A 27,369-nucleotide genomic window follows, 5' to 3' on the forward strand; every position below is an offset into this window, starting at 1 on the left:
GGCATTTGACAGAATAGACAGTACAGCTGGGTAATGTTTTCCAGGCCTGTCTAAATTAATCACCAACACTAGACAGGTACTCAAATGTATGAAAGTAGCTTGAATAATTACTTAATTAAGAACCAAAATTTAAACTGTGATTTTTTTTTGTACATTTGAGACCCTATTAAGTATCTGATACGTAATAGCTTGCCAAAGAAGGAAAATGGTAGGAAATTTAACTTATATCCAAAATGCAGAGTAAAATATGCCATTTATTGTATATTTGGTTTTTCTTGAATGATTTTAAGATCATTATGTACAGCAAGAAACAAACACATGTTTTGAAGGGAAGCTAAATGTCCGTGTATGCTGTTTTTCTTTGGTTCTTTGTAGGTCCTTTCCCGCCATTGAAAACACAATGTGGTTGGTTACAAAAGATTTTGTTTCCTTCCTATTTTGTATGTTTTATTTTCTACTTCTTTTTTTTTTTTTTTCAGCCAGGAAGAATAAGGGCTGTAGGAATTGTAGGTATTGAAAGGAAACTGGAAGAAAAAAGAAAAGAAACTGACAAAAACATTTCTGAGGTAACTGTTAAATTCTGGCTCTCTACCTATTCCAGCCATTTGTGTCTATTCTTTTAGATACAGCTGTGACTAATTCCCTTCTGTAATTTAGAATATATTTCATTTGCCTGAAGCTACATAGTCTCCTATTCTCTTTAACAGGTCTACCTCAGGCTGGCAAAATCTAACCAAAACCTTTTTCTAAAAGGAATAAAAAAGAAATGCAAATTTGTTTGTTGTTAGAAAACATAATAAAATGTTGTGTGTAGATTTTACAGTCTAGATGAAATTGATTGGAGGATACTCCTAATGAGTTCAGGGTTCTCTGTATAATTATTTTGGAAGTTGAAGTAACTTAGTTGAGAGAAAAATGCTATTTCTATGGCCACTGTTTGTGGCCAGATACCACACCATTTTATGTTGATGACCACCCAGGGATCAGACCAGACATCAGTAAGAATGGCTCAAAGCAGCCCATCACTTCTACTAGGGGACAGCCCTGAGCATGTACATTCCAGTGTTTCTGAGGCTTCATGATATATGAGAAAATTCAAGAGAAGGGGAAAGAACTCTAGCTAAAAAGACCAGTTATGCATTAGATTCTGTAATTAGTTAATACAGCTAAACGTATCATTGGTTTTTCCATGTTTATATAAAAATGGTCTTGGTTTTTTATGAAATGATACTTTAAAGTAAATCTTTGGTTTTTATAGTAATTCGTAAGTAAAATTCCATTGATGGTTGCTTTTCAGAGAATTTCAAAGATTTATGTCAATCAATTAAAGTCTAAAACTACAAATAGTTATTTAAATACTTATTTTGGGCTCACTAATTGAAAATATAGATTACTGTTGGGGAACCAAGGGCATTTGACCTATTAAGGCCCATAGTAGGTTTTTCTGGATGTGTATCTGTGGTGAAGTTGTATATTTTCCTCAACCCTGTATTTTCCCCAAATTGGCAGCTGGATCCAGAATCTCTGTCACACTCATGTTCTGTCCCTTTGGCAAAACTAGAGGTGATGCTGTGTTCTTTCGTCAGAGGCACATCTTATCTCTGTCATGTTAGCAGCTGTTAATATTCAGTGCCTAGATCTATTAGTTCATTGGTGGTGGTAAATAGTGATAATTCTGTGTTTATTTTTCATTTATTAGTTGGAATACTTTTTAAAGAAATGTTTCCCTTATCTACTATTTGGTTGTCCAGTTCATATAGGAAAGCAGGATAATTGCATTTTCCTTTATCATCAGGCTAATAAATTGTTTCCTTATTATCTTTTGACGATGACTAATTAGGTTTGTTTGTTTGCTTTTTTGTTTTGTTTTGTTTTGTTTTTTTGAGACGGAGTCTCGCTGTGTCGCCAAGGCTGGAGTGCAGTGGCTCGATCTCGGCTCACTGCAAGCTCTGCCTCCCAGGTTCATGCCATTCTCCTGCCTCAGCCTCCCGAGTAGCTGGGCCTATAGGCGCCCGCCACCACACCTGGCTAATTTTTTGTATTTTTAGTAGAGGCGGGGTTTCACCATGTTAGACAGGATGGTCTTAATCTCCTGACCTCGTGATCCGCCGCCACGGCCTCTCAAAGTGCTGGGATTACAGGCGTGAGCCACCGCGCCCAGCCGACTAATTAGGTTTTTTTTTAACATGTCATTATGAATTCATGAAGTTTAGCATATTTGATGGATTTCAATCAGTTATAATTATTATCCTATTTGAAGCTCAAATTGTCCCATCTTTGGCCAGTGGGAGCTGCTTCAAGTTGGCCCTCTGAGTGCTTTTGTTGTGACTAGGTGAACTTTGCTAGCTTCTTCACTATCTGGTGTGGCAAAAGCTCCAGGACCATCTTGTACATTTCCTGCCTCAGATCCGGAATCAACCATTTATCTGAGAAACTCTGGTTTCTCTTTTTTTTTTTTTTTTTTTTTTTTTTTGAGACAGAGTCTTACTCTGTTGCTTAGGCTGGAGTGCTGGAGTGCAGTGGCGCTATCTTGGCTCACTGCAACCTCTGCTTCCCAGATTCAAGCGATTCTCCTGCCTTAGCCTCCCGAGTAGCTGGGATTATAGGCGTGGACCACTGCGCCCAGCTAATTTTTGTATTTTTAGTAGAGATGGGGTTTCACCATGTTGGTCAGGCTGCTCTCGAACTCCTGACCTCGTGAACTGCCTGCCTCGGCCTCCCAAAGTGCTAGGATTACAGGCATGAGCCACCACGCCCAGCCCGCTCTGGTTTCTTTTAGTGGGAAATGATATTTCAGAACCACAATCTGCCTGCTAGTAATATTCATCAGTATTGGGTTGATCTTTGTTTCTAGACTTTTTCAATGGACAGAGCTAGAATTTTGTTGTTGTTAATATAACGTGCCTAACAAGAGTGTACTTATCTTTTCTATTCAAATTTAAGATGATACTACCAGATAATTGCTAAAGCAGTTGAAAAAATATTTTATATGTGTTTTCCCCATTCTTTGTACATTTGAAAAATAGGTGCACTGTGTTTACACTGTCTGAGCATACAGCCACTGCATACACTCTCCGCCTCAGCTCCAGCTCTCATTGACTCTTAGTTTTATAAGTACCTCCATGTTTAGTACCACCAGTCCTTATGCTGAGCTCTCTGTGGTCGCTTTGGTTGTCTGAAGCCTCATTCTGTAGTAGATTTTTTAGGAAATGATCATAAGAACAATATTCGCTGTATCTGCCATGTTTGTCTTCCTTATACATGAAGGTCAGTTTTCTTGGATTTAAAATCCTCAGCTCACATTTTCTTTCTTTGAGTGCTTTCATTATATTACTTTCTTTTTTTTTTTTTTTTTTTTTTTTTGGTCTGGCATGAAGTGTTGCTATCAAAGAGTGATGATAATTTAATTTTTTCCCCTTAAAAGACACTGCTGTTTTTCCTAGATGGGCAAAGGATTTTTAAATTTTACTTTAAAGCCCAGTAATTTTACTAGAATGTGTGTATTAGTCATTCTGAGTTGTTATTCTTAGGTGCATGCTGTGCTTTTTCAGTATATAGTTTCAGGAATTTTTTAATTTCAGGGAAATTTTTCTGCGTTATAACTTTCTTTTTTTTTTTTTTGAGATAGAGTCTTGCTCTGTTGCCCACGCTGTAGTGCAGTGGCGCAATCTTGGCTCACTGCAACCTCTGCCTCCCGGGTTCAAGCAATTCTCCTGCCTCAGCCTCCCAAGTAGCTGGGACTACAGGTGCGTGCCACCACACCCAGCTAATTTTTTGTATTTTTAGTAGAGATGGGGTTTCACCATATTGGCAAGGCTGGTCTCGAACTCCTGACCTCGTGATCCGGCCACCTCGGCCTCCCAAAGTGCTGGTATTACAGGCGTGAGTCACTGTGCCCAGCCAATAATTTTCAATAATTGCTTTGATTTTTTTTCTTCTGGGACTCCTATTAGCTGCATGTTGCAGTTTCACTGCCTTTCTTCACAATTTGTGACTCTAATGCTTTTCATTTCTTTCCTCATTTCTTTTTTATTTAGAAAGTTTTCCTCTTTTTCACCTCTTTGAAGGTTTTATCTGTTGTGTTTATTCACTAATGTCTGTCTAGTGTAGCCTTTATTTCTGAAATGATTTTTTTCCTTTTATTTTTAATTCTTTCCTGAGTCCTGTCACCTATTTCTGATTTATATTGATCCTTCATAGCTTGTATCATCTTCTTAACATCTTTTAGCTTATTTTGAAATAAAAGGTTAATAGTGGACCCTCCCATAATTGAAGAAGGCACCATCCTTCCCATTTTAGGCACTGCCCTCTAATTGGCCTGCCTTGCTTTCTGATGAATCCCTATTGGCTCTCTTGGGGCTCTTGCATTCTCAGGTCTGTGGTTACATTGTTGCTTTTCTTTTCTTTCTCCTGCCTAGATCCTGGCATCCTGCAGGTCTTGTGACTCTTAGTGGTTTGCCCTACCCACTTGTATCTTGAGGGGTTTTTGCTAGTATCCTTACACTTAGTATTGTAGTATATGTTTGGTTTTGAGATCTAGTTGCCCTGTTTTCATGTTGTGATTTGGAGAGATTCAAAAACTGTGCTGCCATAGCCACCATCTTTTCAGAATCATCTATTCTAAGAAGATTAATAAAACTTCAACATTTTAGCATTAGAAGGGTTCTTATTATTAAGAGAAGAAATTATCTCAAGAGTAAGTGACTAGATTTGGAACGAGGCAGATGAGAACCCAAGTCTCCTGATTTGCAGGCAGTTTGCTGGTGGTAACTGCACCACATCGCCACTGTCTTCGCCACCTAGAAGGTGCTGTCATCATCTTCTTTCAGTGGTGTCTTGTCATCCTCTTTGTGTGGACGCTTTTGGAGATAGCATGGAGCAGTGGGCTGATTTTGCATTACTTGTATTTTTCTTTCTGATACTGCCATACTAACTCAATGTTATGTTGAAAATAATATTTTTCTTAATTTATAAAGTAAGTTATTTTGTTTCAGTCTAATTTTTTTGGAGTCACATAGCTCAAAGGATTCTACATAAGCATTATGCTCCACCATACAGACCATTAATTTATTCAGCAGGTCATTAACCATGCAGATCATTAATTTATTCAGCAGATATTCCTCACTACTTTGTGCCGGGCCTTGTATCAGAGGCTGTGGACACTGTGGTGATGCACAGACACAGGCAGGCAAAGAGGCATTATCCACAGTGGGAGAAACACCTTGCAAGGAGAACATATAGGCTGCAGCAGGGATGTATAACATGATCCCTAACTTCTGTTGAGGTCACGGAGGGCTTGTTAGCAGCAGGAATATGGAAGTCAAAGGCTGAAAGATGAATAGGCTCTAGCAGATGACCAGCATGGATAAGAAGAACCTAGGAAAAGGGAATGGAATATGCAAGGCACATTCAAGAGTACTGACGTGGAAAATCAAGAATATACTGAGTTACTGATGCTAATAGCCAAAGTGATAACTAAAAGTAAGTAAGAAATCATGCTGTAAGTCAGCTTAAGGGGGTACTCCTGGTTTTAAAACAGGTGCTGTTTTTCTCAAAATTGGAGTGGAAATTTGACTATAGGTGTGGTAGAGGGATACAAGGTTCCATAAACTGACAGATGCAATTATAGAATGGATATGTGCATCTCTTTTGCTTTAATTTTTATTGTAGGTAGTTTCTTTACTCATTTTTTGATAGTTGACTAATTCCAAATTTTATAATAATTATAGAAATAAAAGTGAGGAAGCTTTTCTCTGTGTTTTATAATCACTTAAAATATTTATAGACGTTTCTTCTAAGGCACAAAAATATTTACTTTTTTTATTGCCTATGTATAAGTTTACAGGGCTTATTTACATATTCTTTGTGGACTCTCAGCATATTTTTTCTACAACAACATAATATAATAAATACAGTGATTTACCATATACAATTTAAAAGTGTTATCTTTACCAGTTTTCTTTACACAGATAAAAAAAATCTATTAATATCTTATATATTAAAAGTAAAAACCTAAGTGTGCAAAATGTGTGTTTTATTTTTGAAAACTAGGTTGGTGTGTGATTTGCCCTCTATTTAAATGTTAGAATTGACTTAGTTTCAGAGCTGGTGCCCAGAGTTTCTCACAAAGGGTTTCCTGCATGGCTGGCTCTAGCTGATAAGAATCCAGTGTTTAAGCCTTTTGTTTATCTAAGGAAATTCCTGTTAGGTGTGTGCACATTCCCCTTTGTTTTCAGTTATTAACCTTAGTGAGTTGGCCATAAGAATACGCAACACAGTATTCTTTTAGCAAAATCCTTTTGCAGATGGGGGATGCTTTCCTGCAGATGGGCATAAGCTGATCAGAGCCACTATTATATGTTTCAGACCACCATATGGACTGATATTTCGGTTAATGACAAGCTGCTTAACTGGTTTTAAAAAATAACATCTGTATGCATCAATTAGATAAGATATTCTGCGCTGGGAGTATATTTTCAGTAACTGGAAATAATTTATTATAAATATATTTAAATTCGAAGAGGCCTTTGAAGTAGTTTTTTGCTGTAGCAAATTAAACAGTTGATTCTATGTAGATACATTTAGATGGTATTTGAATGTTTTTCTTTTGTGATATCCACCATATCTACAAGCATAATGGGTTTGATAATCAGAGGCTGATTATCTTACTTAAACTGATTATCTTACTTACTTAACTTACTGTTTCAGTTAAGTAATACCTGTTTAAAGCCAAAATTATTTTGCCCAGAGAACTATTCCTGCAGCTGTGTATTGCCATTTTCAACCAGGAAAGCTTTGTAGTGCTTTTGATTCTTAGAGGCTTCCTATTAGAAAATGATTTTAGAAAAAACCAGTGACTGACAGAATTTCTTACTTTTCTCAAATAACAGTAAACAATATTTTCTGAACTACTGTTTATATCACCTTTTGCTTATTTAATCAATAATAATTATTTTCTCTTTGAAAATGTGAAGTTCTTTTGCAGTTTGTTTGGAAAATGTATGATTTTTTAGCTAAAATGAAATTTTAGAATGAGGTAGATTTATTATTTATATAAATATTTATTAACAAATTGATATTTGCAAGAAAATTTCAATTTTTTTTTTTTTTTTTGAGACAGAATCTCGCTCTGTCGCCCAGGCTGGAGCACAGTGGCATGATCTCGGCTCACTGCAAGCTCCGCCTCCCGGGTTCATGCCATTCTCCTACCTCAGCCTCCTGAGTAGCTGGGACTACAGGCGCCCACCACCACGCCCGGCTAATTTTTTTTGTATTTTTAGTAGAGACGGGATTTCACCGTGTTAGCCAGGATGGTCTTGATCTCCTGACCTCGTGATCCGCCTGCCTCAGCCTCCCAGAGTGCTGGGATTATAGGCGTGAGCCACTGCGCCCAGCTGAAAATTTCAAATTTTTGTGGGGAAAAAATAGAGGGTGCTTCATTTTTTTAAGTCATTTTAATTCTTTAGATGGATTTCAACCAAAATTCATTTCTCATTTCAGGCCTTTGAAGACCTCAGCAAACTAATGATCAAGGTATATGTCATTTATGCCTGTTAAATTCATACCAATTATGATACAGTTTTTGAAATATATTTTGTTAGCAGACATTTTGGGGACAATGTTGCTTTTCAGTCTTTACTTTTTATTTGACAGGCTAAGGAAATGGTGGAGTTATCAAAATCAATTGCTAATAAAATTAAAGACAAACAAGGTGACATCACAGAAGATGAGGTAAATAAGTTGCTTTTTTTAAGGCATTTGAAACTAGATAACACAAATAATGCAGTAAGGTTTTTGTGGTTTACATTGGCTTTCTGAATGTACTGTTTTATTTATTATTTATGTTTTATTTATTGTTTATTTGTTTATGAGACGGAGTGTCGCTCCGTCGCCCAGGCTGGAGTGCAGTGGTGCGATCTCAGCTCACTGCAACATCCGCCTCCTGGGTTCAAGCAATTCTCCTGCCTCAGCGTCCGGAGTAGCTGGGACTATAGGCGCATGCCACCACGCCCGGCTAATTTTTTGTATTTTTAGTAGAGACCGGGTTTCACTGGGTTAGTCAGGATGGTCTCGATCTCCTGACCTCGTGATCCGCCTGCCTCAAATTACAGGCCTGAACCACCACGCCCAGCCTGTTTTATTTCTTTTAGAACTTGAGGATATGTGAAAGTGCCAAAGAAAAGTCAACCGTAAAAATTATATTAGTTGTATTAGGATTAAAGGCTATTTCAATGCCTTTTTTTGGAGTGTAGAAAACAGAAATACTGAAATGTACAAGGAGTGGCTGTTTTATACATATCCCTAAGTTTGATGTTTGTTTCATTCAATTTGTCTACAATCTAATCACAGCCATTTTCCTAAGTTTTCAGTTGTACTATTTGGTTGGCATTAAATATAGCAGAGGCGTTTTCTGAATCTCCTTTGATGTCAAACTCGTGAAGTAAACAGAATATGAGAGACCAGGAGAGAAGTAGGAGGGAGAATAATTAGATGTATGCAGGGAACTCCTGGAAATCTGCTCCCTTATAGTTCACAGCATAGAAACACAGTAGAAGGAATGGGGATATGTAGAAATAATTGAGTGGAATTGAATTTGTGATGGAAGAATTTCAAATATTGAGGTGGAGAGACTAATTCTGCATTTTCTCCTCTTTTATTATAGACCATCAGGTTTAAATCCTACTTGCTGAGCATGGGAATAGCTAACCCAGTTACCAGAGAAACCTACGGCTCAGGCACACAGTACCACATGCAGCTGGCCAAACAACTGGCTGGAATATTGCAGGTGCCTTTAGAGGTAAAAACTAAACCTATGTGGTTTTTTTAAAACTGTATTAAATTAGCCCTATGTCATCAGAAATGTTAACAAGAGCATAACTACTTTCATGATATGGTTATTGTCAACTGACTTTTTTTTTTTCTTTCAGGTGTATTAAATAAGTTCATTGTGCTTATTATTCTTTGTAATTTTCTAAGTTGTTTTTAATTTTCATTTTTGACATCTATAACTTTCTAAATCTATTTGATACGAAGTTTTCCTTATTTTTAAAAAGGAAATATATGATCTTTCTCTGAATAGATATATTTCCATACATCTAGTCTTTACTATTTAGTACTATTAATCATTCCATAATACAGATTCATCTTCTATTCTGATAGTATTCAGGCAATCAAGAGTTTATTAAAGCACTTGTATTAAAAAATATTTCAAACCTATGCCAAATAGAATAGTATAATGAATCCTCTGTGGCCATCATCCAGCTTCTTCTGTAAACCAGCCTCCACTCAAAATTATTTTAAAGCAAATCCCAGACATCACATCACTTTATCTGTAAACATTTCAGTATGTAACTCTAATGATAAATACTCCTTTAAATACAACTATAATCCTATTTCATAATCTAAAAAATTAAAATAATTTCTTAATGTTATCTAATATCTAGTGTTCACATTTTCTTTTTTTTTTTTTTTTTTTTGAGGCAGAGTCTCGTGCAGTGGTGCAATCTCAACTCACTGCAAGCTCCTCCTCCTAGGTTCACACCATTCTCCTGCCTCGGCCTCCAGAGTTGCTTGTACTACAGGCGCCTGCCACCCCACCGCGCCTGGCTAATTTTTTGTATTTTTGGTAGAGACGGGGTTTCACCGTAGTCTCAATCTCCTGACCTCGTGATTCACCTGCCTCAGCCTCCCAAAGTGCTAACATTTTCTTTTTTTTTTTCTTCAGACAGAGTCTCACTATTGTCGCCCAGTCTGGAGTGCAGTGGCACAATCTCAGCTCACTGCAACCTCTACCTCCCGGGTTCAAGCGATTCTCCTGCCTCAGCCTCCTGAGTAGCTGGGATTACAGGCGCCCACCACCACGCCCAGCTAATTGTTTTGTATTTTTAGTAGAGACAGAGTTTCACCATGTTGGCCAGGCTAGTCTCAAACTCCTAACCTCAGTTGATCCCCCTGCCTCAGCCTCCCAAAGTGCTGGGATTACAGGTGTGAGCCACTGTGCCGGCCTAGTATTCACATTTTCTCTTACAGTTGGTCTGTTTCAATCAGGATTCATTGCAGTTTGTTGGTTTGTTTCAAAAGTTTGTTTGTTTGTTTGTTTGTTTTTAATTTCATGGGTTCTTTCTTCTCCTGCCTCTTACCTCCCACCCCACAGTGTGTTTCCTGAAGAAATTAGTTGTTTAGACTATAGAGTGTGCTTTTCCGGTCCTATGTATTTCTTATAAACTGGTATTTATAATAAAGGTTTGTTAGGGTTTTTTAAAATTAGTATTGCAAGACTATTTCATAGAGGCTGTTGTGTACTTCCATCAAGAGATACATAATGTCTGATTGTCTTTTTTTTAATTTTTAAAAAATTTTTTGTGATGTTAACAGCCATTGACAGTCATTACCTAGATCTGTTATTTCATTGGAGGTTGCAAAATGGTAATAGTCTTATTTAATTCTATACCTTCTTCATTTATTAGCTGGAATAAGTTAAAACATTTAAATGTATTTTTTGAAACATGGTGTAGAGCCCCTTTTTTCATTTAAGTAAATGTTAAAATGGTAATGAGGCCAGGCACAGTGGCTCACGCCTGTAATCCCAGCACTTTGGGAGACTAAGGTGAGCAGATTATTTGAGGTCAGAAGTTCGAGACCAGCCCAACCAACATGGTGAAACCCTGTCCCTACTAAAAATACAAAAAAATGAGCCGGGTGTGGTAGTGCATGCCTGTAGTGCCAGCTACTCAGGAGGCTGAGGCAGGAGAATTGCTTGAACCCGGGAGGTGGAGGTTGCAGTGAGCCGAGATTGTACCATTGCACTCTGGCCTGGGTGACAGAGAGAAACTCCATCTCAAAAAAATAAAAATAAAAATAAAAAAATTAAGTGGTAATGACATTAAAATGCAAGTATTGAATCTAAACTGTCTTGTGGTATCTGAATAGGTTCTCCTTTGTATAAGTAAAGTTTTTTATAAGCTTCTTAAAAATTTTTCTGATTTCTGATTTCCCTGTGATTATGATTTCTGTTAAGAAATGCTAACTGGTGTAATTGTAACATAATACTTTTTAAAAATTTTCATATTTTAACAGGAACGAGGGGGAATAATGTCACTCACGGAGGTGTACTGCTTAGTAAACCGAGCTCGAGGAATGGAAGTAAGAATAGAAAATTTAAATATTCTTTTAACTAAATATAGATTTTCTTAATACAAATTCTGAATACAATTTGAGGAAGGGTTGTGAATATCAAAGCTATTTTGAGAAGCACTGTGGTACAGTGAAAGAATACTGTCCTGGGATCTAGGAGGTAGATTCTTTTCCTGGTTTTGATAGTAATTTGCTTAGTGACCTTCAGTAGCTTACTTAACATCTCCGAGACTCAGTTTTCCTTCTTCCTTTTTTTTTTATTTTTATTTTTTGCTATTCAAAACTTTTTCTATTTTTCTTTATAATTGACACAATAATTGTACATATTCATGGGGTACTATATGGTGTTTCAGTGCATGTAAACATTGCATAATGATCAAATCAGGATGTATTAGTCCATTTTCACGCTGCTGATAAAGACATACCTGAGACTGGGCAATTTACAAAAGAAAGGTTTAATTGGACTCACAGTTCCACATGGCTGGGGAGGCCTCACAATCATGGGGGAAGGCAAGGAGGAGCAAGTCACATCTTACGTGGATGGTGGCAGGCAAAGAGAGCTTGGGCAGGCAACTCCTATTTTTAAAACCATCAGATCTCATCAGAAACATTCACTATCACCAGAACAGCATAGGAAAGACCCGCCCCCATAATTCAATCATCTCCCACCAGGTCCATCGCAAATATGTGGGAACTATGGGAGCTACAAGATGAGATTTGGGTGGGGACACAGAGCCAAACCATATCACAGGGCAATTAAGATATTCATCACTTTAAACATTTATCATTTCTTTCTGGTAATAACATTAAAAATCCTCTCTTGTCTGTCATATGCAGCCATAAAAAAGAGCAAGATAATTCTTTTGTGGGAACATGGATGGAGCTGGAGGCTATTATCCTTAGCAAACTAGTGCAGCAACAGAAAGCCAAATACCTATATTCTCACTTATAAGTGGGAGCTAAATGATGAGAACTTATGAACACAAAGAAGGAACAACAAACACTGGAATGTACTTAAGGGTAGAGACTAGGGGGAGGGAGAGGAGCAAAACAGATAACTATTGGGTACTAGGCTTAATATTGATACCTAGGCAATGAAATAATCTGTACAGCAAACCCTAGTGACACGAGTTTATCTGTGTAGCAAACTTGCACACATACCCCCTAACTAAAATAAACATTTTTTAAAAAAACAAAGATAGAATCAACCTAAGTGTCCATCAGTGGTGAACAGATAAAGAAAATGTCAGATACATACAAATGGAATACAATTCAGTCATAAAAAAAAAATGAAATCACATCATTTGCAGCAACATGGAGAAACTGGAAGTCCTTACGTTAAGTGAAGTAAGCCAGACACAGAAAGACAAATATTGCATGTTCTCACTCATGTGGGAGCTAAAAAAGCTAATCTCATGGAGGTAGAGAATAGATGATAGATATCAGAGACTGGGAAAGGTGTATAAGTGGGAGCGGGGAAGAAGAAAGGTTGGTTAATAGGTACAAACATACTGTTAGAAGGAATAAATTCTAATGTTCAATAGCAGAGTAGGGAGGCAACAATGTATTGTGTATTTCAAAGTAGCTAGAAGAGAGGACTTGAAATGTTCCTAAAACATAGACATGATAAATACTTCAGGTAATAGGTACCCCCAAATACCCTGACTTGATCATTACACATTTTATGCATGTGTATTAACAAAAATAGCCCCTGTACCCCATAAATATGTAAGATATTATGTATCAATAAAAAGTACTCAGGGCTGGGCATGGTAGCTCACACCTGTAATCCCAGCACTTTGGGAGGCTGAGGCGGGCGGATTGTCTGAGGTCAGGAGTTCAAGACCAGTCTGGCCAACATGGTGAAACCCCATCTCTACTAAAAATACAAAAAAATTATCTGGGCGTGGTGGTGTGTGCCTGTAATCCCAGCTACTCAGGAGGCTGAGGCAGGGGAATTGCTTGAACCAGGGAGGTGGAGGTTGCAGTGAGCTGAGATTGCGCCATCGCACTCTAGCTTGGGCGATAGAGCAAAACTCCGTCTCAGAAAAAAAAAAACTACTCAGAAACAGAAAAAAAAAGAATACATTGCATTGCCCTTATCTAGTCACCCTGTGTAATATAGCAGCAGAACTCATGCTTCCTGTCTAACTGTAACTTTGTATCTGCTGACCAACCTCTCTCCATCCGCTCCTCCCACCTACCCTCCCCAGCCTCTGGTAGCCACTCTTCTACTCTCTACTTCTATGAGATCAACTTTTTTAAGATTCTACATGTAAGTGAGATCAAGTGCTGTTTGTCTTGCTATGTCTGGCTTATTTCACTTAACATAATATCCTCCAGGTTCATCCATGTTGCTGCAAATGAAAGGATTTTATTCTGTTTTGTGCTGAATAGTATTTCATTGTATATATGTACCACATTTTTTTTTTTACCTTTAAAATTTTTGTTTTGTTTTGTATTTTTGAGACAGAGTATCACTCTGTAGAGTGCAGTGGCACAACCTTGGCTCACTGAAACCTCTGCCTCCCGGGTTCAAGCAATTCTTGTGCTTCAGCTTCTCAAGTAGCTGGGATTACAGCCATGTGCCACCACACCAGGAGAATTTTCATACTTTTAGTAGAATCGGGGTTTCCCCATGTTGGCCAAACTGGTCTTGAACTCCTGACCTAAGGTGATCTACCCACCTTGGCCTCCCAAACAAAGTGCTGGGATTACAGGCATGAGCCGCCATGCCCAGCCCCCAAATTTTTATTTTTTCTTTTTTATGGATACATAATAGTTGTACATATTTATGGGGTACATGTGAAATTTTGATACAAGCATATAATGTGTAATGACCAAATCAGGGAAATTGGGGATCTGTCACCTCCAGTGTTTATCATTCCTTTGTGTTAGGAACATTCCAATTCCACTTTTCTAGTTACTTTGAAATATACAATAGGGCCGGGTATGGTGGCTCATGCCTGTAATCTCAGCACTTTGGGAGGCTGAGGCAGGCAGATCGCCTGAAGTCAGAAGTTCGAGACCACCCTGGCCAACTTGGCGAAACCCCGTCTCTACTAAAAATACAAAAATTAGCCAGGCATGGTGGCAGGCACCTGTAATCCCAGCTACTTGGGAGGCTGAGGCAGGAGAATCGCTTAAAGTAGGGAGGTGGAGATTGCAGTGAGCCGAGATCATGCCACTGCACTCCAGCCTGGGCAACAGAGCAAGACTGCGTCTCAAAAAATAAATAAATTTAAAAAAAAAAGAAATATACAATAGATTATTGTTAACTATGGTTGCCCTATTGTACTACTGAATGCTATATCTTATTCCCCCCCCCCCTTTTTTTTTGAGACAGTCTTAACTTTTGTCACCCAGGCTGGAGTGCAGTGGCACAACCTCGGCTCACTGCAACCTCCACCTCCCCGGTTCAAGCAATTCTCCTGCCTCGGCCTCCCGAGTAACTGGGAATTACAGGCAACTGCTACCACGCCTGGCTAATTTTTGTATTTTTAGTAGAGACAGGGTTTCTCCATGTTGGCCAGGCTGGTCTTGAACTCCTGCCTTCAGGTGATCCACCCCCCACTTGGCCTCCCAAAGTGCTGGGATTACAGGCATGGGCCACTGCGTCTGACCTCTTATTCCTTCTAATTGTATTTTTGTACCCGTTAAGCCAACCTCTCTTTATCCCTCCTTCCTCACTACTCTTCCCACCCTCTAATGACCATTTTTCTACTCTCTATCTGCATGAAATCAATTTTTTTAACTCCCACATATGAGTGAGAACATGTGATATTTGTCTTTCTGTGCTAGCTTACTTCACTAAACAATGTCTTCCAGTTCTATCCATGTTGTTGCAAATGATGTTGACTGTTGTGAATAGTGCTGCAATAAACATGGGAGTACAGATTTCTCTTTGACACACTCCTTTCCTTTCTTTTGGATATATACCCAGCAGTGGTATTTCTGGATCATGTGATAGTTCTATTTACAGTTTTTTGAGAAATCGCCATACTGTTTTTCATAGTGGCTGTACTAATTTACCTTCCCACCAACAATGTGTAAGAGTTCCCCTTTCTCCACATCCTTGCCAGCATTTAGGGAGCTAGTTTTCTTACCTTTAATATAAGGGCTTGGACTGAATGAAACTGTTCAGCTCTAATATTTTCTCTTTGTATTGTGATAAATAAAGTTGTTCAGGAAGCCCTTCCTCTGCAATAGTTAACTCTTTTGAATCAACTTTTGAATAGTTGATTCAAAAGTTGCCTTGTAGATAATGCAGAGGGAAAGCTGCCCTGCCCCTTTGGCTGGGTATCAGCAGTGGCTATTCTTCAGCTGTCCTTACTCCTTCACATCCAGATGTCCTTGGCCTCCAAGGTTCTGCCTAGTATTCTTTGTGCCCCAGCAGTCACCTCCATGCAAATGGCTCACCCAGTCCCATGAATTAAGCCCCTGCTCTGTGTTTTTATCTGAATGCTGATCATAGCTGCCATTAGTCAGTACTTATTATCCACTGGACTCTCTGCACGTGGTTACCTCATTTATCCTCCCAATAACTCAGTGACATGGCTACTTTTACTGTAGGGGATAATTTGAAGAATAGGAAATTGAAACTTAGAAAGATGAAATAACTTGAGCAAGGCCACAGCCAGAGACAGTGGTTTGACAGGTATTTGGATCTGGGCTGGACTGGCTCTAGAGCCATCCTGTGGGACTGAAAGCTGTGCTGTCATCACCACACTATGCTGATTTGTTAAGGCTGCACTGTCCACAAGGATAGCCACATCATGTGCTGACTGGGGACTTGAAATGTAGTTAATCCAAATCAAGATATGCTGCAAGTATAAAAATGCACCAGACTCAGAAGACTTCGTACAAAATAAGGAAATGTTAAATATCTCATTAATAATTTTTTGTATTGATTATATGTTGAATTGGTTCTATGTTCAATCTTAAAATATATGCATTAAAATTAATTTCACGTGTTTCTTTTTACTTTTTTTTTTTTTGAGATAGAGTCTCGCGCTATCACCCAGGCTAGAATGCATGGCGTGATCTCGGCTCACTGCAAACTCCGCCTTCTGGGTTCAAGCAATTCACCTTCCTTAGCCTCTCGAGTAGCTGGGATTACAGGCACCAGCCACCGTGCCCGGCTAATTTTTGTATTTTTAGTAGAGACGGGGTTTCACCATGTTGGCCAGGCCGGTCTCAAATTACTGACCTTGTGATTCACCTGCCTCAGCCTCCCAAAGTGCTAGGATTACAGGTGTGAGCCACCGTGCATGGCCTCTTTTTTATTTTTTTAATGTGGCTACTATAAAATTTACAGTGACATATGTAGCATGCATATTTTATTGGATACCACTGCTTTAAGGAATAGAAGTCTTTGGTTCCTTTGTCAATCTTTTTTGCTTTTTAGTGATTAATCACCTAAAATTATTGATAAATGGTAATTTTAAAATTTACTCTTCTGTTTTAGTGATCATTACCATTGTATAGCATTACTGGATTTTTTTTCCCTATTAGTTGCTCTCACCAGAAGATTTAGTGAATGCGTGCAAGATGCTGGAAGCACTGAAATTACCTCTCAGGTAAAGGAACCTCTGCAGGAAGTTTGCCACCTGCAACCATGATTCTGCATGGGGTAGATGGGAAAGCCCAGCCAACTTTGCCATCCCTAGTGTCAAGCCAGATTATTGCTCTTGAAATTATATTATTTCATCTTTATCAGGGCTGGGCATGTCCTAACAGGGCTAGGAGTCAGTCTCTTGTGGATTTGGGGGAATGAGATAAGAATGTGGGTTCTTCCCATGAGGTCAGAATAACTAGCCCCTCTTCCCTTAGACATTTTGTGTTAGTCTCTGGAGATGTTCAGCTGTGAATATTCTTTTCCTTATTCTTAGGTTTAAAAAAGTAGCCAGGTGGCTGGGCGTGGTGGCTCACACCTGTAATCCCAGCACTTTGGGAGGCTGAGGCGGGCAGATCACCTGAGGTCGGGAGTTCGAGACCAACCTGACCAACATGGAGAAACCCCGTCTCTCCTAAAAATACAAAATTAGCCAGGTGTGGTGGCACATGCCTGTAATCCCAGCTACTGGGGAGGCTGAGGCAGGAGAATCGCTTGAACCCGGGAGGCGGAGGTTGCAGTGAGCCAAGATCATGCCATTTGCACTCCAGCCTGGGCAGCAAGAGCGAAATTCCTTCTAAAAAAAAAAGCCAGTAATTTTATTTAGCATGTAGATTTTAGTTCATAATTTTATTATCTGTGTATTCATGAGCTGTTTATGCCATTGTTGCTTGGGTTCGATATATGTTTTAAATGTTGTTTTGTTTAATATTGCCCTCATATCTGGGCATAAAAGAAGGTATAAAAGATGTCCTCCTTTTCAGCAGTTGAATATCCTAGATAATTCCTGGCTTTGTTCTCTCACCTGTGGTTTTCAGGCTCCGTGTGTTTGACAGTGGCGTCATGGTAATTGAGCTTCAGTCTCACAAGGAAGAGGAAATGGTGGCCTCGGCCCTGGAGACGGTATGTGAAGCCAATTTTCTCCAGTCTTTAGAGCTTGCTACGAAGACCCGAAGGCTTAGCAACTCAAAAAACAGGATTTCCTTTTGAATTTAACTTTACTGAAAAAGTAACATTCACACACCCAAATAAAAACGGTTTATCACTAACAATGAATCAATATTAACCGAAGTCATACATTAAGAACTTTTTGAAACTTCTTGACACTCTTAACATCTTACATGTAAGGAGAATTAGAATTAGTGAGGTGCTTTCTTTTCTATTAAAGCTCAGTGTTGAGAACAGGTTTTTAACTTTATCAGATGTTACAACACAATTAAGCTTTTTCTTTCAGTAACACCTACATAAGCAGCTTGATAAAACACCACAAGTTTTATGAAAATAATTGCTTCAAAAAATATAAAAAGCAACTGTAGTTTAGATGGATTTTACTAGCCAAACTGCCAATATTACTCATTAGGATGCTTGAAATAGTACTGTCTTCATAGCTTCTATGGTGAGCCTGTATAATTTGAATAACTTCTATTTATTATCCTTCTCATTTTCAACTAGATGAAAATCCCAAGACTACAGATATTTCTACCACATATTTTAAACTAAACCTATATGTAAAGTCCCTTCGCTGGAGCGTTAATATGTACTCAGAATTTGTTACGTATTCTTTTTCAGAATATCAAATAGTTCTTTTTAGGCTTTAGTACAGTGACTGTTACATTATAGAGAGCTTGATCTTGATATTTGAGCCTCTACTATGTCTCTTCTGGGTACTTCAACTTTTGTAGGATTAAGCATTAGTTAAGATTTAGTTATAGTGTGAATGTTCTTTGGATTTTAGTAGGACATTCAGTAAATTATTTCTTGCATATACTGGTATACATTCTGCCTACCATTAGAACCCAGAGTGTGTTTAAATTAGTGTCCTAAATTAATTACATTTTTTTTCTGCTGTGTGTTTCTATTAGGTTTCAGAAAAGGGATCCCTAACATCAGAAGAGTTTGCTAAGCTTGTGGGAATGTCTGTCCTCCTAGCCAAAGAAAGGTAAGTAAGGTTCTTACCTTTCATTACAATGTATGTTTGTGTGTCTGCATGGACAGATAATTGTGTGGGGTTTTTTTTGTTTTTTTTTTTTTTAGGTTGCTGCTTGCAGAGAAGATGGGCCATCTTTGCCGTGATGACTCAGTGGAAGGCCTGCGTTTTTACCCAAATTTATTTATGACACAGAGCTAAGGGTTTTGTATTTAAAATCCTTTTTGTCCATATGCTTGCATCATGTAGAGGTTGTATGACATTGAGCTAAGAGATAAACCCCGATCAACTGAGAATTTATTAGAATTTCACAGTGCAATGTAAATCTCTTTTAATTTCTCACTAAATATGGTCCAGGAAATTTATTTAGTATACGCATAGGAAAATTCAGAAAAGTGAATGCCAATATGAATTTAAAATCATGCTATAGTGCAGAACCCTCAGAGTTTAACTTGAAATATAGTGGATTTTAACTTGATCCTCAAATCTAATCATTTTATAAAGAAGGGAATTTAGTTTTGCAGAGAACAAAAAGAGAAGTTGCATGTTCAGATAGGTTTGATTATTATTTTGGTGTAAATGAAATTCACTGATTGCACATGACAATGTTGGGACAAAATATACTGCAGCATGCTATATGAGGCTCCTCCCCAGGGCTTTTAGAAGCAGTCATAGACATGTCTTCAACATACCAAATAAAATACCTTTAAAAATGAAATAATTTTATTTGACACATATATTTATATGTATTCTATCTAGTTTCTCTTTGTTTTTTTAAGTGATGATTTCATGACTGGCATTTAAAGAATGCAACTGTGTCATTTTGTTTCCAAATGCTGTGGATTTTGAAACTGAACTAGAGAGCTGTATAGACATGCCCGGAGTTATGATTACAAATTTAGGAGGTAGAGGGCTCAGGAATTCCCTGGGATTGTTGTGCTGGTGGAATGGCAGAGGGAACTTCACAGGAACCTCAGTGTTCTTTTACCTCAAAGCCACAGACAGGAAATAGAAAGTGGAAAAGTAATGTCTCCTTTTCTTTTCCATAAGGAGTTTCAACACTGAACTTTAAAAAGTCTATCATATTCCAGCAATATTTTTTCTTTGTCCTTTATATTATAAGTTGTGTGGAAAAACTACTTCGGTAAGAAGTGTTACTGAGATAACAACAACTGGCTAATACTGCATGTAGATTGCTTAAGTTTTAAAGTGACTGCCTGACTTCACATGTTATTGCTCTACAGCCTCCAGTATGTTGGCATTATCTCAAACTCAGGGACCCCACAGGACAGGAGACACCCTTTCTGAAACTGAGTTGGAAGTGAAAGGGTGGTGATGGTTTTGGCCAAGTCTGCAGGAGGGAAAGTATTGTATTGGGAGCACCCTTGGGACCAGGAACAGGGATGCCCAGGTTCACACTCTGGGACCCCTAAGACATTGTCAGTGGGTAAGGTGGAGGGCCACTGCCAGAGGCTGCTGCAGTGCCCTCTAGGAAGTTCCAGGGACCCTCAGCTGCAGACCCAGGGGATCCCAATCCCTTATCCCTGCCTGAAAAGTGGCTATTGCTGCTTTGTGTCCTCCAGTGTCACAGGAATGCTGTGCCTGAGACATCGCACTTTAGTTTTTGTTTTCTAAACTTGTCACTGACTCTTCATTGTGGTGACAGATCCTCTGGTTCCCCCATTGCTCAGCCTCAGGTTTATTTTGAGGGTAACTCAGTGTCTGACTGCCCAGGTCTTTTAGGGGTTAGTTAGACCATTGTGTAAGCTTGTTTGTATGTCTCACCTCTTTCTGGTTGGTACTCACTGTCTCACACTGCTCTGGCAAACTTGTACACACACACACACACACTCACTCTCTCTCTCTCTCTCTCTCTGTCTCACCTGGCTAAGGCTTTTAAAATTATAAAGATAAATAATCTGTTTCACCAGCTGGAGTGAGTTGCAAGGAAGATTGCTGGAGCTACTCAATCTAGCGCTAATGGTTTTGATTCATTACTGCAAACCTACATAATTTAACATATTTATTTACTTTAGTGTGACAACTGATGAAAAATAATGGAGCAATCTGAATTGTATAAAATGACTTAAGAAGGAAGAAAAGTGACATATAAATATATTTTGCAAATGTCACATTAATTTAAAATGAGTATGATTGATTTTATTTTTAAAGTGGGCATTCTTCACTGTTTCGAGACCTTTGTATGTATTTGTGTATTTTTATCTTTTTTTTCAGGCCATTATTATAAGGTGTTATTTTGGCCCTCTAATGTAGAAGTTATGTTTAAATACAACCAATCAGGCCCTAAGTGCAAAAAAGTTCTGTCTTGGTGCTTATCACTGGTATAATTACTATTTTTTTGTTTTCCTAACTTTGCTCTTAGGAGCATGAACCTCTTTGTAGCTTTATGGTAATGCAATATTTCCAGTCATTTACTGTCAAAAAAATTTTTTACATTGTGTTAGTGAAGATTGTGTTTTCAGGTTTAAATGATTGGTATCAATGTATATAGAGTAAAATTATTGCAAAATTTAAAAATGATTTTTCTTGGCATTCTTTTTAAATACTCTGAAACATATGCAAATGATAAACCTTTAATCATACTAAAGCCAGTTATGTTAAGAATTTTTCCTTTGGATTTTATAATTAAGAGTTGCTTATAAATACTTAGGACATTGAGCTCTTACTGTTTTAGTTGTCTTAAAAGAATGGGACATGTCATGAACTGGTTTCTTTTTTTAAAAAATTCTTGATGTGAATTCCACTGTTGCCTGACCATGTATATTTAGATGAATGTACTCTTTCTTGTTCCTTGTTACCAGATTAATCTGAGAGAATGTGGATTCATCCTGTCATCTTTCTCATGCTCAAATACTTAAAATGGTTCTTTTGCCCAAAAGTCTCAGAGTCTTCATTTTGGTACAGTGGAGTCACAACTTGTAAGGTGGTTAGGTTTTAAAGACCGTGCCTAAGGACAAAATTGAGCGTGCTCAGAATGGTCCTTGAAAATCTCCTAAATTACCAATAAATTTCTCTTTGTAATCTTAAAATTTAAATCCCTGTGGAGTGATATGTAGGTATGAATATATTATGCTTATATTAAGTACAAAAATACAAACTGCATATCAAGAGATTCTTATAGCATTAATAATTTCCATGCATGTGTCTTTTTCCAGTAGGTATGGTTGAGTTTATGTAAATTTATTGCTAATCTCATCCCTTACGATTCAGAGTATAAGCTGCACAAGGGCAGAGGTTTTTATCTGGTTTGTTCATGGATGTATTCTAAGAGCCGAGAACAGGGCCTGGACACAATAAGCATTCAATAAATATTTACTGAATGAATGAACTCCGACCTATATTCCTATTTATAATTTGGCTCCACTTTATCCTACTTTAGTTCCCATTCAATTCAATGAAAAAAACATTTTTTTGAACACGTAGCAATTTTGTGTGAGCAGTTTTGTTGGGCACTGGTAGTGGGAGGGGATACAAAGATGAATAAGATACAGCTGTGTCCTTAAGAAAAGGGAGACCTAGTTGGGGAAACAGACATGTAAGCAACTTTCACTGAAGATGGAATGAAGTAAGTGCCATGGAAGGGGCATATGTACCATGCTGGGGAAGACAGAAGAAGGAGCCCTTAGTCCTGGTGGAGGGCTTTGGAAGGGAAAGGAAGAACCTGGTAAACTAGGCTCACAAAGACCAAGAGATTGTCAGTAAGTGGAAGGTGTCGGGAAAAGGGAACAGCAGAGCTGTGCCCCTTCCTTCTCCTGGATATTTCCCTTGTCTGTCCAAACCCTTCTTTACTTCTTCCCACTCACCTCCCCTCTCCCACGCCCACCCCCACCAATCTAAATTATACTTTGCTCAATCCTGCCTGCATCAGAAATGTTTCCAATACACAGCTCGATTATTTCTAAACTCTACAAGAGTTATTGTCTTTTCCATGTGCTTAACTATATTTTATCTTGTTCTCTTAAATGTTGTCTTGATACCATAAGAAAATAGAGAAACTGGGTTTAAGTTCAAAGACTGTCGGGTAACATTTCTTTTGAATTCTCACTGACCTAGGTCAGTGACTACATGGTAGATTCCTAGTAAAGTATTAACTGAATTGAGTGATTTTTGAATTCACTCATGAATAGTACTGAATAGTACTGAATAGTACATGAAGAGTACTGAGTCATGCACGAGTTGCCTAGCAAACCAACTCTGTCGTTTACCCTCTTCCCAAGAGGTTTCTCAACCAGACTTGTCAAGGCTTAGCCTGTCTGAGTGAGATCTGCTCTGTCTTACTCAAATATGGTATGGGCCACGTCCATGATATGGAAAGCACTCTAGAGTAGTTGTTATACACATGTAAGTTCTTGTTACTACAGTGTGGAAATTGGGCCATTCGTCTTCTTCCTTGTGTCCTGATACGAAATCATGAGTCAGTTATAGCTTTCATCTCAGAGCATTACCCAGAGAAATAAAAGCTCTCTCCATTTGTATAAACGGAGTTATTGAGATAATGTATAAATTTTATACAATTTGCACAAGATAGGCCGGGCGCGGTGGCTCACACCTGTAATCCCAGCACTTTGGGAGGCCGAGGCGGGCGGATCACGAGCTCAGGAGATCGAGACCATCCTGGCTAACACGGTGAAACCCCGTCTCTACTAAAAAAAATACAAAAAATTAGCCGGGCGTGGTGGCGGGCGCCTGTAGTCCCAGCTACTTGGGAGGCTGAGGCAGGAGAATGGCGTGAACCTGGGAGGCGGAGGTTGCAATGAGCAGAGATCATGCCACTGCACTCCGGCCTGGGTGAAAGAGCGAGACTCCACCTCAAAAAAAAAAAAAAAAAAAAAAAAAAAAAAAAATTTGCACAAGATTGCTAGATCAGTCGCTGACCCGGAAAGAAAACTGAAGGTATTTTCAGAGCCAGATCAGTTATAGTTCAATACTGACCATACCACTGTTTGTTTGAAAGCATTTTTTCCTTTCATTTTTATATTGCCTTCTTTTAGAAAACGTTAAACTGTATCTTTTTTTTTTTTTTTTTTTTTGTATTTTTAGTAGAGACGGGGTTTCACCGTGTTAGCCAGGGTGGTCTCGATCTCCTGACCTCGTGATCCACCTGCCTCAGCCTCCCAAAGTGCTGGGATTACAGGCGTGAGCCACCGCGCCCGGCCTGAAAACGTTAAACTATATCTTAACTGTCCAATAAAGACAGCAGTACAGTTTGGCAAGAATTCTAATGGAGACAAAATTGACCAATCGGTTCAATAAAGCTGTTATAAAAAATGACCAAGCATATTGATAGAGCCACTTGTACCTGGATTTCCTGCCTTGAAGAGTAGCTTTTTGGGGAAAAAGTATGTGCCTGAAAGATTAATGCAGAGAAAGTTGCCTCCAATATGTTTCACTTAATCACTATAATATTTCACAATAACTATTTTATGCTTTCTACAGTGAAGGGAAGGAGGGATTAAGAAATCTACCCGGATTTGCAGTGTCAGGGCTGGAATTTAATCTAGGTTTATCTAAAAGTGTATGTTTTTACTTGTATGCAGTGTAGAGGAGGTCCAACTTCATTCTTTTGCATGTGGCTATTTGGTTATGCCAGCACCATTAATTGACCATTAAATGGTCTTGGCACCCTTGTCAAAAAACAATTGACCATATGCTTGCGTATGGGGTTTTTTGTTTTAAAAAGTAATTTTTAAAAACTCAATTGACCATAGATATGAGTTTCTGAACTTGCAATTCTAGCTATTTATCTATCTTTTTGCTAATATCACACTGTCTTGATTACTACTGCTTTGTAGTAAGTTTTTTTTTTTTTTTTTTTTTTTTTTGAGACCGACTCTCACTTTGTCACCCAGGCTGGAGTGCAGTGGCACATTCTCGGCTCACTGCAACCTCCGCCTCCTGGGTTCAAGCAATTCTCCTGCCTCAGCCTCCTGAGTAGCTGGGACTACAGGTGTGTGCCACCATCCCCAGCTAATTTTTTTGTTTGTTTGTTTAGTAGAGATGGGGTTTCGCTGTTGGTCAGGCTAGTCTCAAACTCCTGACCTCAAGTGATCCGTCTCCCTTGGCTTCCAAAGTGCTGGGATTACAGGCATGAACCAGCCTGTAGTAAGTTCTGAAATTGGAAAGTGTGAGTCCTCCAAATACGCTTTTCATTTTCAAGATTGTTTTATCCTGTTCTGGGTTCCTTATATCCCCATATAATTTTTTTTTTTTTTTTTGAGACAGGGTCTGGTTCTATTGCCCAGGCTGGAGTGCAGGGGCACAATCTCGGCTCACTGCAACCTCTGCCTTCTGAGCTCAAGCAGTCCTCCCACCTCAGCCTCCTGATGGCTGGAACTACAGGTGCACACCACCACACCACACCACCACACCAGCTAATTTTTGTACTTTTATAACTCCAGTGCCTGCTCTTTCCACTGAGCTTTTGCTTTTAAAACTGAAATGCCAGGGACTGGGTGGTATGTATTTGAAAAAGAATCCTAGCGTAAATTGGTGAATGGAAATTAGACTAGATAATTCTACTGGCAGTGAAATTGGATGATCACCTTAAAGTCTTCTTTGAAACTTTGGATGAATTTAATTAGTATTGCTAGAAGTAACTATTTGACAAGATTGGTTGGTCTCACTCTGTCACATAGGCTGGAGTGCAGTGGCGTGATCACTGTTCTCTGTAGCCCCAACCTCTCAGGCTCAAGTAATTCTCCCACCTCAGCCTCCAGAGTAGCTGGGACAACAGGTACATGCCACCACACCCGGCTAATTTTTTATTTATTTTATTTTTTGAGATGGGGTCTCACCCAGCCTGTGCAGTGGTATCATCTTGGCTCACTGAAGCCTCCACCTGGGTTCAAGTGATCCTCCTGCCTCAGCCTCCCAAGTAGCTGGGACCACAGGCACGTGCCATCACAGCCGGCTAGTACATTCTATTTTTGGTAGAGACGGGGTTTTGCCACGATGCCCAGGCTGGTCTTGAACTCTTGAGCTCAAGCGATCCACCCGCTTTGGCCTCCCAAATAATTTCTTATTTATTGTGGCGATGGAGTCTCGCTATTTTGCCCAGGCTGGTCTAAAAGTACTGGGCTCACGCAATCCTCCTGCCTTGGCTTCCCAAATTGTTGGGATTACAGCCATGAGCCACTGCACCTGGCTGACAATATAAGTTCTTAGAAAATTTTATACCTCTGGTAACATATAAATAAACACTTGTGCTACCTTTTTAAAAATGAAGTGATAGAGTCAAAGACCTGCAAATCACAGATTTTAAAATATTTTTTTAAATGAGGTAAAGTTTACAAACTGCAATGCACAGATCTTCAGTCAGACAAGTTTTAACAAATGCTTAGTAAATCCATGTAACTCACACTCCAAACAATAGAACATATCTCTCGCCCCCTAAAAGTTTCCTGGTGCCTCTTTCCTGTCATCCGCTCTCCAAAGGCCACCACTGTGCTTTGATTTCCATTACCAGATATTCGTTTTGCTGCCAAATGTTATATTCTGCATACCGGATATTAGTTTTGCTGTCAAATGGTATATTCTGCATAAAAGAAAAGCAAGTGGTAAACCATACTGCATAGTTACTCAATTTAACAAGCACAGCTGTTAAGGTGGAATCTATCCTCTCATACTTTCCCAAAAACTTAAAACTTTTTTTTAAATTTTAGTTTTAGATTTGGGTGTGCATATGCAGGTTTGTTACAAGGGTAATTGCATGTTGCTGAGGTTTGGGCTTCTATTGATCCTGTTACCTAGATAATGAACATAGTACTGAGAGGTGACAGCGTGCTGGCAGCCCTCAGAGCCCTCGCTCGCTCTCGGGGCCTCCCTCTGCCTGGACTCCCACTTTGGCAGCACTTGAAGAGCCCTTCAGCCCGCTGCTGCATTGTGGGAGCCCCTTCCTGGGCTGGCCGAGGCCGGAGCCGGCTCCCTCAGCTTGCGGGGAGGTATGGAGGGAGAGGCGCGGGCAGGAACCGGGGCTGCCCGCGGTGCTGGCGGGCTAGCACCAGTTCCGGGTGGGTGTGGGCTCAGTGGGCCCTGCACTGGAAGCGGCTGGCTGGCCCTGCCGGCCCAGGCAATGAGGGGCTTACCACCTGGGCCAGCGGCTGCAGAGGGTGTGCTGGGTCCCCCAGCAGTGCCGGCCCACCGGCGCTGCGCTCCATTTCTTGCGGGGCCTTAGCAGCTTCCCCGGGGGGCAGGGCTCTGGACCTGCAGCCCACTATGCCTGAGCCTCCCCCACCCTCCCTGGGCTCTTGTGAGGCCCAAGCCTCCCCGATGAGCACCATCCCCTGCTCCAAGGGATGGTCCAGTCCCATCAACCACCCAAGGGCTGAGGAGTGCCGGTGCAGGGCATGGGACTGGCAGGCAGCTCCACCTGCGGCCCCGTTGTGGGATCCACTGGGTGAAGCCAGCTGGGCTCCTGACTGGTGAGGACTTGGAGAACCTTTATGTCTAGCTAAGGGATTGTAAATACACCAATCGGCACTCTGTATCTAGCTCAAGGTTTGTAAACACACCAATCAGCACCCTGTGTCTAGCTCAGGGTTGTGAATGCACCAATGGACACTCTGTATCTAGCTACTCTGATGGGGACTTGGAGAACCTTTGTGTGGACACTCTGTATCTAGCTAATCTAGTGGGGACGTGGAGAACCTTTGTGTCTAGCTCAGGGATTGTAAAT

The 27,369-nt window shown here is 39.5% G+C and overlaps 1 protein-coding gene across 1 annotated transcript in view; it reads left to right on the forward strand.

Annotated features, from left to right (window-relative positions):
* The window catches only part of VPS36 (vacuolar protein sorting 36 homolog), a 37,908-nt gene extending 16,335 nt beyond the window's left edge, over positions 1 to 21,573 (forward strand). Inside the window, exons 6-14 of the mRNA XM_024230762.3 lie at positions 480 to 566; positions 7,501 to 7,533; positions 7,654 to 7,731; positions 8,663 to 8,797; positions 11,077 to 11,142; positions 16,648 to 16,712; positions 17,566 to 17,650; positions 18,610 to 18,686; positions 18,782 to 21,573. Of these exons, the coding sequence (XP_024086530.1) occupies positions 480 to 566; positions 7,501 to 7,533; positions 7,654 to 7,731; positions 8,663 to 8,797; positions 11,077 to 11,142; positions 16,648 to 16,712; positions 17,566 to 17,650; positions 18,610 to 18,686; positions 18,782 to 18,875 (720 nt within the window). The 3' untranslated portion in view covers positions 18,876 to 21,573. The remainder of the gene's footprint in view (positions 1 to 479; positions 567 to 7,500; positions 7,534 to 7,653; positions 7,732 to 8,662; positions 8,798 to 11,076; positions 11,143 to 16,647; positions 16,713 to 17,565; positions 17,651 to 18,609; positions 18,687 to 18,781) is intronic.
* Positions 21,574 to 27,369: the final 5,796 nt, after the last annotated feature.

Source organism: Pongo abelii, chromosome 14 (assembly GCF_028885655.2).
Source record: "Pongo abelii isolate AG06213 chromosome 14, NHGRI_mPonAbe1-v2.0_pri, whole genome shotgun sequence".
Lineage (NCBI taxonomy): Eukaryota > Metazoa > Chordata > Mammalia > Primates > Hominidae > Pongo > Pongo abelii.